The sequence below is a fragment of the Neopelma chrysocephalum genome, unplaced genomic scaffold (assembly GCF_003984885.1).
Source record: "Neopelma chrysocephalum unplaced genomic scaffold, ASM398488v2 Primary Assembly neopelma1_42, whole genome shotgun sequence".
Classification (NCBI taxonomy): domain Eukaryota; kingdom Metazoa; phylum Chordata; class Aves; order Passeriformes; family Pipridae; genus Neopelma; species Neopelma chrysocephalum.
The window spans coordinates 13,062,752-13,077,290 of record NW_020897700.1 but is presented as its reverse complement, the minus strand read 5'-3'; the positions used below and the strand labels follow the sequence as shown (position 1 = coordinate 13,077,290).

The following is a 14,539-nucleotide window of genomic DNA, read 5'->3' as shown; positions in this document are numbered from 1 at the left end:
AACTTAAGACTCAGGGGTGGAAGAGGTCAGAGGAAAAGGGTTGGGTGACCTTAGAGAAATACAGAAAATTTCTGGTGTATGAGGACTAACAGAAGCTATGGTACCTAACAGATTAGGTTTGATTTACTCTGGAAATATTTAATAACCTGTCACTTTGGAGCTGTTTCATTTTTCCTGGCTATTAGATGATACGATTTACAATATAGAAAAAAATCCAGACTGACAACCCTAACAGACTTTCTTATATTACCTGCAAGGTCTTTGTATCTTTGTTTTTAAACTCTATTTCCCTTCTTCTGTATTCCAGCACCAAGGGAATAGTCTCAATGGAGCTCATAAAAGCAGGAAAACAGTTCAATAAATACACACTTTGAAGTGTCTTACCTGTGGACACAAAATGATCCAAGACTTGAATTAACCTCAGTTCAGTCACAATACTGAATTGTAGCTGGTACCTAAAATGAGTCAGAGTAGCACACAAGCCTTGTCTTGTGAATATGGTTGGTCATACAAAAGCCCACCATTCAGGACACAAAACATCTCTTGACGTGACTTTTGAGGGATTGTGTTGGTTTTTTATTGAGTATGTAAGTAGTGAAATGGGATGGAAAAAGGGATACCTCTTTCTTTCATATTTCAGATAGTCAACCACAGAGCAGAAAACAAAAACCATTTTCTATTTATCTGAATGTCATTCTTTCTCCCCCCCCCAATCCTGGCTTTCCTCACTTGCTCTAATACTTCTCCTGAGCAGTACTATGAATGCAAACCACTCTCTTGACTCAGCATATCTCCAAAGTGTCGAGTTTCTCCTCCCAAAAGCCCCAACCTGTTCTGTAATCTTTGCAAGCTGATGTTCCCGGGTCCCTCTTCTGTGCCAGCATGCATCAGGATTCCTCAGTACAAAGGAGCATCCCACGTAGCACTCTCCCACTGAATACACGTAACTGCCAATCAGTGTTCTACTTCTTCCTAATTTGCAGGTAAATTTGGAGAGTCTTACGTGTTTGTTAACTAGGACAGAAAGGAGATGAGAAGGAGCATGTGCAGGAAGCTCTACTTCAGTGGAGCTTAATTTTATTTTCATGCAAGATTCTCTATTGTTTGCACTGTGACTTGACTTGTTTACTCGTTGCCTGTAGTCTGCATCTCAGCAGGTACTCCAGTACTCCAGAGTACTGCTAAATGGCAGTCCTTTTGGATTTCTTGCAGTCTATTATGATGTAATGTCTGAATCAAGGCCTGTGCTGTCCCTAAAAGTCCAAAGAATCAGTAAGTAATGTAAAAAACAATCATAACCTGGGAAAGCCATTTCACTGAGACTTAGCTTGCAACCCCTAGCATCCCTAAATGTGGCTTATCAACAGTTTTAATTATCAGAGACTAAGCTTTTCTCTCCCTTTTTCCTCGACAAATGAAGTTATCATATTTTTCTAAAGTAATGAGTCTGGCAAGCTGAGGTGTTACAGCAAAGACTAAAGATCAGGATTTGTGTTGTAGATGTATTTAGGAAGCGGTTAAACTATAGGGTGTTTTTTGTTGTTGGGTTTTTTTATCGTTTTTAGTGTGCATTTCTAGTCAGAAGAAAAATGTTAACAAAGATGATGTTTTGTGATACAAACAGAGCCGGGTTTTGCAGATCAGAGAACCTATCAACTATGCTACATTTGCAGCTTGATTTTACTAGGAAATCAGCTGTCTGTCTATGTGCTTGATGCTGGTATCCAACTATTAAGATCTTTCTTCATATCTGTTTCCCTTCCCATTGCAAAAACAATATAATCATTCTAGTTTTATTTTTTAAAATTTATTTCCATGCATAGTTCTTAATAATTAGTTGATATAGGAGACCCATTTGGAAAGGACACTGTTTCTAAAACAGCATGCCAGAATGTTTATATGGCCTTAGGCTGCAGGAAACAGAGGATGGATGAATATCCTGCAGTTGTTTTGGCTATTATATTGTGGATGGCAGGTTGCCAGTAGCAACTGCAGCAGAGTGTCAGTGTCTTCCTCTGTATGATAAAACAGAGAATATTTGCACTTTCTGAACCACTTCAGGGAGGATTTGTGGCAGTTTGGAGGACTTGAAGTGACAAGAGATGGAAGTAGATGAGCTGCTTGCAGGTTGTATGCCAACCTGTCCTTCTGTTGGTTCCTCCAGGCCTGGCACCACTGACGCTTTTTTTGCCCTTCCTTCTAGAACATTTAAAAGAGAAGCTGGAGGAATACATGGTCCGTTTTGCCAAAGTGAGGATTGTACGAACCAAGAAACGAGAAGGGCTCATTCGAACCAGACTGCTAGGAGCCTCACTGGCTAGAGGAGAAGTCTTGACATTTCTGGATTCCCATTGCGAAGTCAACGTGAATTGGCTGCCTCCCTTGCTTAGTAAGTGTATGAGCATTCATCAGACATTAAAATTAGAACATAGAGCAAGCAATTGAAGCTGTGTCCCACAATAAGCAGGACATACGCTGTATCAAAGTGTTTGAAGTTCTGCTGCAGTGTCTGAAGTGCCATCATGAGAGAGAACTCTGAGAAGTGTAAGCAGCTCCATTTTGTTTCTTATGACTAAAGAATTAGTAAAATTTTGAAGTATTACTTTGACCTAATATAGTTACAATTTGTTTTATTATTAATACTACGAAACACACTACTAAATCTAGTATTACGCTATGTCCTTATTATATACCAGGAAAGTTTTCTTATGTAGGTATTGTACTCCTTCCTAGTCTTCCACATTTCATTAAAACAGTTTTTACTGTAAATGTATCCAAGGCCATAGTGTTAAACCCAGTAGCAACTGCATTCACAACAGGAAGCTCAGAAAGAATGATATGCTATTGACTGCTTTGCTGGATTCCAGCTGCAGCCCACAAAGCTCCATTAGTCAAAGGAATGGAAAGAATCAATTGTAGCCTAGGATTTCACTTCAGGAAACAATATCCGCTTTTCTGCACACCTGACTACATGCAAAGTGTATATGTAAAGTGAGTGCTTCTTTTGCTACCGTAACCAAAGAAATTTTCTGAGTTTCCTATTAAAGAAATTTGTATTAATTAAAACAGTGGAGAACAGGTTATGGTTTCACCAATTAATGGTTATTATTTCTTGAATTTTGTTGTTTGGACTGTTGGGCCACACAGTAAGCTGATAAAGCATTTGCAGGCAAGATGTGCTGTTCTACTAATGAACTATCACTAGAGACCAAAAAAATACTAGTTTCTCTTCAGATCTATAACAAGATAATGCACAAAATTCTAAATTTTTATACTTTCTAGTTTCTGTATCAAATTATGCATAGTCTTTCCTCTTGTTACCCCTTTGCCCTTAGTCACAGCATCTGCATTTTTAAAAATAACCTCCATGACTTCATGTGAACCACAAATGGTATAGAGGAGCAGTAAAAAATACAAGTTTCAACAAGCCTTCAACAAGCAGCCCCAACAAGTAGCTGTTAAACCCTCCAGAACACTCTATATATACAGTCGCCTTTCCTTTGTTTTCTGTTTTTGCCCCACTTCTCATAATACATTGCCAGAAATTAAAAAAATCTCAAGAAGTTTCTCACTCTTGTTGTCCGAAGTCTTTTGCTAAGTTACAGCAGTAACCCTTCTATTTTGCAAATTTTAACATGAGAAAATTGCAAGTTGCAAAAACAGTTCCTTTTCTTGCTTTCTTCTCTGAAATGAGTCATAGAATCATTAAGATTGGAAAAGACCTGCAAGATCATCGAGTCCAACCTTTCACCTGATACCACCACGTCCACTAACAATATCATGAAGTGCCAAGTCCACAAATTTTTTGAACACTTTCAGGGATGTTGAGCCCATCACTTCCCTGGGTTACCTGTTCTGATGCTTAACTAGTGAAGAAATTTTTCCTAATATCCAATCTGAACCTCCCCTGGTGCAACTTGAGGCCATTTCCCCTTGTCCTATCACTAGTTGCCTGGGAAAAGAGACTGACCCCCACCTCATCACAACCTATTTTCAAGTAGTTATAAAGGGTAATAAGGTCTCCTCTAAGTCTCCTTTTGTCCAGGCTGAACAACCCTAGTACTCTCAGCCACTTCTCAGCAGACCTGTGCTCCAGACCTTTTACCAGATTTGCTGACCTTCTGGACTCTCTCCAGCACCTCAATGTCTTTCCTGTAGTGAGGAGTCCAAAACTGAACACAGGACTTGAGGTGCAGCCTCACCAGTGCCCAGTACAGGAGTGTGATCGCTGCCCTGGTCCTGCTGACCATACTTTGCTGATATAGGCCAGGATGCCATTGGCCTTCTTGACCATCTGGGCACTGCTGGCTCATGTTCAGCCACCTGTCAGCCAGCACCCCTGGGTCCTTGTCCTCTGGGCAGCTTTCCAGCTATGCATCCACAAGCCTGTAGCACTGCATGGAGTTGTTGTGACCCCCGGGCCTCAGCTCATTGATCCAGCCTGTCCAGATCCCTCTGCAGAGCCTTCCTACCTTCCAGCATATTGACACTCTCACCCATCTTGGTGTCATCTGCAAACTGACTAAGGTTGCACTTGATCCCCTCATCTAGATCATTGATAAAAATGTTAAACAGAAGTGGCCCCAGTACTGAGCCCTGGAGAACATCACTTGTGACCACTACAAGCTGAATTTAACTCCATTCACCACCACTCTCTGGGCCTGGCCATCCAGCCAGTTTTTTACCCAGTGAAGAGTGCACCTGTCTAAACTGCCAGCTTCTCCAGGAGAATGCTGTGGGAGACAGTATCAAGGGCTTTACTGAAGTCCAGGTAGACAACATCCACAGCCTTTCACTCGTCCACTAGTCAGGTCATCTGCTTTTAGGAGGAGATAGGTTAGTCAGGCAAGACCAGACTTTCATAAACCCATGCTGGCTGGGCCTGGTCCTCTGGTTGTCCTGCACATGCGTTATCTCACTCCAGATAGTGTATTCCATACATCTAGCCAGGTTTCACCCTATAAAAATGGAAAAATAATAGAATGGTGGCACAGGATTCATAATTGCAGTTAGGTTGCGGTTGGGTATTCAACCCTTGTCCTCAAACCATAAAACTGGAAAGATGAGAGAAACTTCATCAGTGACAAAGTCCTTAGTTCTCAAGTGGAATGACATCTTTCTCATTCCACGTGTAGTAGAATAGCCATAGATAACCAACCAGCCAGAGGATCTAGAAATGAATCTTGAGGAATACTGAGATATTTTGAAAGAAAAAGTAGAACATAACATGAAGAAGGACAAATAGAGAATGAACACACATTTAGTATATTTAAGGATGCCCTGTTTTCCTAAAGGGATGAGAGAACTTTCTTATAAACATTAGATGGCGAATATTTACTATACTGAAATCAGATGACACCTGGCTTCTAATAATAGTAAAGTTAATGTATGATTTCAAGTGTTTATCTGAAGATCTATCTTATGATTCACTCAGCACTGCATGTGACTGAAAGTCATTCAGGGAAACCACAACAGAGGATATGTTGGGTGTTTATTGCTTTGAAGCCGACCTACTTTAGCTCTGATTGTTTCTGCCGTGTGTAGTGAAAAATTCTCAACAAGTTCAGCCCTGCTCTGAACTGGCAGCCTTCACTGAGAGGGGCAGTAGTTTCCGCTGTTCCAGCCCAGATTTTGTTCAAAACAAGACCTTGAAAGAGGACAAGGGGGGTGGTGAAGAAACTGAGAGCAATCACTTAAAGATGGTTCTTACAGTTATTTAGGTATCTAATTTATATTTTCAGAATTGACTATCAGCTTTTAGACCAAAGGAAAACTGAGTTAATTTATTACTTGTAGGGTGTCTAATTGGCTTTGTAGAGCTGAGCCACAGTTGTTTGCAGTTACAGTCCTTTGTTTTGCTTTCTTAAAAACTGGTGTAAAATGGCTTTATTTTCTTTAAGCTTTATTTAGTTTATTTAGCTTAAAAGGGCTGTTAAACTTAGATAAGACACTCTGAGATACCAGATAGTTTTGACTCATATTCACTGAGTAGGCAGCTGCAGTGATGTAAAAAGGTTGGCAAATACAGCTGTTTGTTGTTGCTCCTTGGTGGTATAAAGTCAGCAGAAGGAAAGGTGTAACTTGGGCTCTATCTGCTGTAGTTGGCAGTTTAGTGCAGTGTGAAGTCACAGTTATTGCAGATAAGAAGCTGAATGGCAAACCAACTGAAAGGTGCAGGCACATATTTCCTTCTGCTGGTGTTGCTGCAGGAGAAGTAAGCGGAGAGATGGGCAATAGATCGGTAGTCCCACAGGGTACCAGAACTAGGTTTGTTAAAATGTGCTTTTTCCTGACCAAGAATTAAAAATGTATCATGATTAGATTATGCTTAGCAAGTTATCAAAACACTCACTCACTATAGCCATCCATCTCCACAACATGTATATGATGTATTGCTTGTCAGTGGGGAAACTGAGGATACAAGTACTTATGACAACTCAGACATAATTTGCTGAACCACTCAAATGTTTTCGCTATCTGTAATCTCATATTTAAGTAGGACAATAATAGTATTTGCATTGAAAAATTGCAAAAATAAGAGTATTTGCAACTTGGCATTGTTACTTTATCCAGGTCAATTTGAAACAACCACTTGACATTAAAGGGATGCATCTTTCTCATAAAGATAAAACCTACTGAAATAGTGACTCATCCAATATTGAAAACTTCTTGTTTATTGCCATGTATGCACACTCTGTTTGATACTGAAAGTATGGAATTCAAATACGTATGTATATATTGCTTAAAATTGCTAGGGAGAAAGCTCTGAGCAATGTTCTCTCTTGTTCCCAGGCTTTCCCTCAAGTCTGCAAGATTTTTGCATGTACAGTGGTGCTTATCTGTCTGTTCTTCCCTTTAACTGCAGCATAGATGCATAGAAACAATGCATGGATATTTTCAGACCAGTAGGAACTAGTGAGAGGATGATGAATAAAGGCAATGGAAAAGAAATTGTGAAGCATTTACGCAGTGTCTTTGGGTGTCTTGCATTAGGAGCAGGTGGGGTAAAGAGCAGCAGCTGACAAAGGCAGCAGCATGTTTACATCTCTAAAGCTATGATACCAGAATGGTGGCACACTTGTGAAATGTAAGCTAGCCCTACAGACTTTGTTTCCTAAATTCTTATTCATGCTACATTTAAGCCAAAGTAGTATATATGCAAAATGCATTATTTTAGGCATATGAAAGAAACATTGAGGCTGCAACTTTGGTTACTCTGCTTTTTGGTGTGCACAACTAAACACCCTGGTTTCATCAAAAGTCAAGATCTTCCCATGGTTCCTCATCTCTAAAACATTTTGGGGACTGAGAAGTAAGTTTGCAGAAATACACAAAAGCAGGCAGGTAAGCATCATCATACTTGCAAAATTCTTGAGAGTTGCAAAATGAAGACTGTATTGAGTTTGAGCATTGCTCAAATAAATTTCTCCCTGATTATCTCTGCATGTGACTTGGAGACTTCAAATCCCTCAGTGTGTTTAAAGACAGCAGCTTTTAAAGATGAAGAGAGGGATGCTAAAGCGTTATGAGTCTACCTTTGACCTGCTCCAGCCAAATCAATCCCACTTAGTTTCTCTCCTCCAATCAGTTTAGAAGAGGGGGAACAGAGACAGACTGTTATGAGTCTTACAACTATTAGCAGGACCATCACCGGAAAGAGACTATGTAGAAGTGACTTTATGTAATGATCACAGATAACACTACACAGTATACTAGTGAATGTAATTATATTTGGAATAGCAACAGTAATGCAGCCATTATCTCTGAGATGAGTTTCCTAGAATTTTGTGAGAGCCTGTGCTTTAAATTTATTTCGCTATTAAAGGATAAGGATGTAAAAACCTGCTGAACTTCCAGTCACGGTAATTTCTCACTAGCAGTCAGCATTGATCCCTTATTTGGACAGCCTCTTAACAGCAACTTAGAATAAATATAAAAACTCAGATGCTTTGCTAAAATAACCTTTTTTTCTTAATTTCAGTCCCTCAGAAGCAAGGAAGAAGAATCTGTATTATTAATCATTACACGAGTATTGGTGTACACCTGACTGGTGTACACCTTCCTATCTAAGTGTTCCATCCATACTGAGCCCTCTGCTTATTTTTAGGGTATTATCAAGCACCAGTGAAATCTAAGCCTTAAAAACAAAAACCAAGTTTTCCACATAGGCCCTAACATATACTAAATAATTTAAAGGATCTAGGCTGCCATTCAGAGAAAAAGCTTTATTATACTTGGAATTTTGAGATTTTAGTTTTTTCAGGGGATTGTAGGTAATTTTTCTACTGTCCTTTCATATCAATCCTTTCGGATTTTCTCTGTACTTCCTAATTTCAAGCTATTCTTCTGCCTAGTTCTTGCAGTTGGCGTATCTTATTTTTTTGCCTTTTTTTTTGGAGGAGTTCTATAGGATTGAACAATAGGATTCACCAAAGCAGACTGAAGACCACCTTGAGTTTATACTAGACATGGGAATTTTATTTAGCCTCACAGTTCTAACATTTTTTTGCTTTAAAAAAAAAGCAAACCCAAACTGCTTTCTTTAGAAAGCAGGTAAGAATAATACTGTGGAGCCTTCTCATGTCTCAAAGATTGGTACAAGAAAAGGACACAAGCTCTGTTTTGCTCTTCATGTTGGAGTTTGCCTTTAATTTAGAGCATTTGATCTCAAAGCTGATGCACACTACAGCCGTAGGAACAGTGGCTGAATGGTTGCAAGTGCTGAGATTCACATTTAGGAACGCAAATCCCTCTTGCAGGAGCTTGCCATACACACTCCTCACAGCTGAAGGAGTATTTTTACAGTTTACTTGCTGGTTTGTTTCATAGCTGACAGATTGGGGACAGCTCAGAGTAGCAAAGTGACAGAGATATACATGACTGGACTCATGTGGGTCTCACAGGGATATGCCTCCCTTTAAAGAACTGTAAATACTTCTAATCATTTCCCAACTGCATTAATTCCACTTTAGATAAAAGTTTGATACAGATTTGAAAATGAAATTATTTGGGGGGCCATAGGGCACAAAGCAAGCAATCTTCAAACATCAGAAACCCGTGGGATTCACTTCGCAGTAATATGATAGATGGCCTGACTAGACATGCCGTTTCCTATTTTCTACTTTCATTTTTCAGACCAGATTGCACTTAACCACAAAACCATCGTGTGTCCTATGATCGATGTCATTGACCACAATCACTTTGGCTACGAGGCACAGGCGGGGGATGCCATGCGAGGAGCTTTTGACTGGGAAATGTACTACAAAAGAATACCGATTCCTCCAGAGCTCCAGAGAGCTGATCCCAGCGACCCTTTTGAGTAAGTAGTGATAAAGGGGAGGGGGAAACATGAAGAAGAGCAAGGAGAAAAGGTAACTGTAGCAGAATGGAAGCCCAGATATTTCCATGTAGGCCACTTCCTACTAGTGAAAGGTAGTAGAATTAAACAGCTTCTATACAGGTTTATCCCAAAGCTTCATTCACGAGGCCTAGCCACGATGATGATGATACAGGTTTATAAAACCTCAAAACTAGGAAAAAGATCAGGGCAACAATTTGCAAAATTCACAAACTGTGCCTGGAAACACAACCTAGCTCAGTGGTTATAAATAAAAGAAACAGGCACATACTTGTAGTTCACTTATTGGCATTGGACAAGAAGTGAATGCGATTACGGGCATTCTGTTTATTCCGCAGAAGACTTCCTGAACAGACTTTGTTTAATGTTTCATTTGCTGAAGGTTGATGCAATATACGCATCAGTAGTTGAGTCCACATTATGCCAGTAGATGCTTTGTTTATAACTGATGTTTATAACTACTGTGTATATTGCTGTAACTTATACACAGAGCTCTCAAACCTGAACAGTCTCAAGATGATTCGTAAATAGTTTTAGATAAGCCAGACTCTAATCCCAGTATTGTACAGATCAGTTAATTCACAGGAATGATCTCCTACTTTTCACAAAGGTAGTTCATTTTTTCTTATATTTTCTTTTAATGTTCTCATGTAAGGATCATCTAGGATTAATGTGCATCAACAGAGAAAGGACAGACAGACAGACATGGTTCAAGTCTCTCACACAGCCGCATTCCAGCAGTGCTGGCAACGGAGGGGGCTCTGATGCTTTAGCCCTGGCTGAAACTCCACACTGTGGGTTTTGGCAGTTTAAAAACTCAGCATTTTCCCCTTCCCAAAGCAAAACCTGGAAACAATAGCAACAGAAAACCTATGTCTCTGACCCAGACTCTGCACTATCTTGAAGTAATAGATCTAATTCATGCAGAAATTTACCCTAATATCCAGGAACTGAGCAGCTCTGTATAGGGAAGAGTAGGTAATTGTGATATTTGTGGGCTTATTTTCATTATTCTACTTGTTCCTTTTTACTTATCTCCATCCAGGCCTCTCAGTCTTCATCTTGTATTAATGTAAGTGCTGACGAAGTACTTTTCTTCAGCTGCTAATGTGACCACTCCACAACATAGATGCAGCTATTGCAATCACATACATAACATTCCAGAGTTACCAGAGCCTCTACTGCTCTTCCACGAGTCTTCTTGGTCCTCTGAGCAGTTGTAATTTCTTGACACTTACTGAAGGTCACCTAGGACATTGTATAATTTGGTTCAGCATTCAAAGTTTGTGTATAAGTAGAAGTTCTATATTGCCATGTGGGGCAATATGGAGTTGCTTATCAGCCATTTTACACATTTGTAATATGCATCTCTCAAATGCAAGAGAGGCCAGAAAAGGAGGCGCTCTTAGGAAACTTTCTAGAAAGATGAGGCTTTCTGCAGTACAGAATAGATGTGGTGGTTTTGCACGAACTGCTGTTCCAATCAGTATGGCAGCAGTTGATACCCACCTTGCCCTGACATTATTCATAACACATGGGCAGATAAATGGGTTCACAAGGAACAAGATATAGGACAATGCAGCCTATAAATCCCTTGTAATCTGAGTACTTGTTAGGTGGAAAGACTTCCCAGTTCTTACACAAATCAGTGAGAGTCTTCCTTTGTTTTCGCTGTCACAGGATCTGCATCAGAGCGATGCAGGAGGCAAAGCAGCATTGCACATGGAACCACCATGTCTGTCCCCTCACATGCCAGCAGGACTGGAGACTGGCTGAGCTAGGACAATATGCTTGCTTTAAAGTACCCTCTGCCTAGAATGGCAAGGGAATGGAAGTGGTTTAAATAATCAGTATGAATTTTGCTTAGGGGAGAAATTATTTTCTAATTTGAAGTCAGTACTGCTTTTCTCCTAGGGCCTTCTCTGCTGAGACCTCAAGCTTTTAATACCTTGCTTACAACAAATACAGTAAATGTTACAAACCATTTTAGCTATCAGTAACTTAATTGACCAAGACAGCTTCTATGGAATTAAAGAGACAGAACAGTTTTCCCTTAGAAACATATACATTAAAACTAGAAATTACTTCAGCCAGCTTCAGCCATAATTATTATGTTACTATTTTCCAAGCAGTAGGGATTTTATTTTTTTTTTTAATTTAGGTTAAATGTTTTACTATTGGCATCCTAATAGCTTTATTTCTTGCCAGCAGAGCCAGATCTGAGATGAACCTTAATGAACTGGAAAATTGCCAGCATTTTTAGTAAAACACCAGCAAATAATGGATACATGATCCAAAAATTTTGCTGATGACTTTTTCCCCTCACTTAAAATGCCAATGCAGTATATGTGCGAAGCAGAAAAGGTCACATCAACCTAAAAAATAATGTACATAAAACCAGATCAAGGTACAGAAAACCTAAGAACAGTTGTTGTATTATCTGTATGGTACACTTGCTTTCCATCTGCACATGATCAAAATACTGCTGCAGCAGACATCAGCAGCATGTTTGCAGTTGACTCAGCCAACTGAAATGTTGTCAGGTAGGCTTTTGGTGTGACAGTAGCATGGAGCTTACTAAGCTACAATGCCAGCTGAGCTAGTGTTTCTGGAATTAATCTTTTCCCACTTTTTAAGGTCTTTTTAATTGTGTTCCATGGTGCTCAGTGCTTGATGTTCTCTTATTGGATGCCATCTATCTAAACCCAGTCTTTCAGTTTAGAATCCCTCTTGTGAAGAAGACATATCCCCATCCATTTGTTGTGTGAGTGTAGTCATGGTTTATTGTTCCTATACCTGCGGTTCTACTGGGGCAGCATCTCCGCCTTTCGCTGTGACAGAATTTGGAGCTTCATCTTGGCTTTTCCTGATGTACAGTCTCACCCTTTCTCAGACGCTCTGCAGTTGTTCACAACAAGTAGCTTTGCAGCAAGTTATGGCTTGATGTTTATGACTTTAGGTAAAACACTCTCAAAATCTTCCAGTGTCAAATTCAGGTAGAGATGATGTACTAACACCAACCTGGGATCATGTGACAAATTTGAAATTTGGGGTTGGATCAGGCTTCATTAATCCATAAATTTTATCAGTTTGGTTCATGTGTACTTTGTCGCTGGCCATGCCAAGTTTCCCATAGGTTTCACTGAACCAAACTACAGACATGTAAAATGTATTTTCAATCAAAGCTCTCTTGTTAATTATTGGATATTGTTCTATGTTCATTTGCAGCATTTAGGAAAGTTTAACATTATTCCAAAAATGAATCTTATGTAGCTTTTAAGATAGCTACTTCTCTGAAAGATCTCTGCAGCTATTTTTCAGGATACACTGAATTTTTAGGTGCATGGAAACTGGACTTTGCCCCTTATAATATTGTCTTCTCATCCAGAGACTAAATCTCTCAACTCCTTGATTTCCCTTTTTCATGTGCCAAGAAACAACAGAAGTTTTATATTGTTTTATATTCAACTGATCTGTCACAGTTGCAGCTCATCACAGTGACTGCAGTGATTTTTCTCTTGCAATTCATATACAACTACCCTAATACACTTTGAAGGGGACTTCATGCTATTTTCTTGTGATTCATTTAAGGTTGTGTAAATGACATAAGACAAATTGGTGTTCTGATGTATGACAGGAAATTGTCAGATAATTGTGAAATCCTCATCATGTCATGGTGATGTGCACTGTCTTTATCCCAGAGTCAGTGATCATTCAGCAGAATTGGAGATGACTTCGGGAATTTTCTTCTAGTCTATTAGCAAGGGAGGACCAGAGATAAACATTTGCCTTTGTGGCAAAGGTCACCTTGGCCTATTATCTCTTGCTGGTTTGTTCCTCTGTCATGGCAGAGGTTTGAGAGTATGCCCTTACAGGACACGCAGATTTGGGACATAAGAGCATGCTCTTCTGTGGCTGTTTCTTTCTGTGATGCAAGCACCCTGGTGTCAGGAGGAGTTTGCCTAACCCAAGCGATCACCACTTAAACTAATAGGGCAACTTTGTTACTTTGGTGGACTGTGATATACAGCATGTCAGTTTATGTGATTTAGTAGCCTGTCTGGGCTAAAAGCTCTTTGGAAGGTTAAAGCAGAGGTTTGATATGCTGAAGCCTGCTGGGGATGACTGCTCTTTATTTCCTGGCAGCACTTACATTACATCAATTCATGTTATCACATGCCTGATCTGTAAACCAGCATCAGTGTCCATTCATGCCAGCAGAAACATATTTTTAAACAGACAAGAAAACATCAATTCAATTCAAAAAACTATTTGGAAAATCCACAAACTAATCGAGAAGATTAACATAGCACAGATCAATTAGGGTATAAATGGGCTTCACAGCTCCTTGGAGCAGTTTTATGATAGTGTAACTTTATGATGCAGGAGGGAAGGAAAGGTGCAGGTGAGACCTAACAACATTGCATTGCAACTCAGATGGAAATTCTGACCAATGAGAGAAGTGTTATGCTACTTTCTGGATGCCAAGACTTTTAGCATCTACCTGAGAAAGTTAGAAGTGTTTTGGTGTATGACCACTCCTTACTCTTCAAGAGTTCTTTGTTTGCCTTCCGGTGTAGAGCTGTGATCTCCAGCCCTCCCTGAGGGCAGACAAAGCCGAAGAGTCGTGTAATTCTAGCAAAGGACCAGGACAATAGTTTTGCAAATATGAGCTTATTCAAGTAAGTAGAAACAACTTTGTAACGTCCATTTATAAAACAGAACTAGAATCACTCCACCATCACAAGGCTCTCACAGTAATAAGGACCACTTATATTTAATGGATGTACTTTTGGGTAAAATTTTGGACGTACTCAAGAGATGAAACTGGGTGATCAGTACGTTTCTTTTCTCTTGCATCACAGGCTCTCAACCTTGAATGTAATGTAGGACCTTAATGTAGTCAGTTCTGTGTAAGATTGGAAGGTTACTTGGCATTTTCTGTTGAATTGTGTATCTAGAATCATATCATTATTTTGCACGCTCTCATCAGGATGCTCTTTTATTCGAATTTGACATCCTCTCAGAAATAGTTTTTCTGCAGCTCCTTACTTTCACTGTTTAAATATATACTTCTTACAACATGTTGGTGTAAAGAAAGCCTTTGCTAAGACTGCATTTCAACTCTGACAAGTACTTTTACAATTTTATTATCATTTTCTGAAGTTCAGAAAGTGCTTT

At 39.6% G+C, this 14,539-nt stretch overlaps 1 protein-coding gene across 3 annotated transcripts in view; it reads left to right on the top strand.

The window, feature by feature from the left end:
• The window catches only part of GALNTL6 (polypeptide N-acetylgalactosaminyltransferase like 6), a 481,442-nt gene that overhangs the window by 391,486 nt on the left and 75,417 nt on the right, over positions 1-14,539 (top strand). For 2 of the 3 annotated variants that reach the window (XM_027676721.1, XM_027676723.1), the window contains exons 5-6: positions 2,204-2,389; positions 9,136-9,319. In XM_027676721.1, coding sequence (XP_027532522.1) covers positions 2,204-2,389; positions 9,136-9,319 — 370 coding nt within the window. The remainder of the gene's footprint in view (positions 1-2,203; positions 2,390-9,135; positions 9,320-14,539) is intronic. The other variant, XM_027676722.1, reaches the window with a different exon arrangement.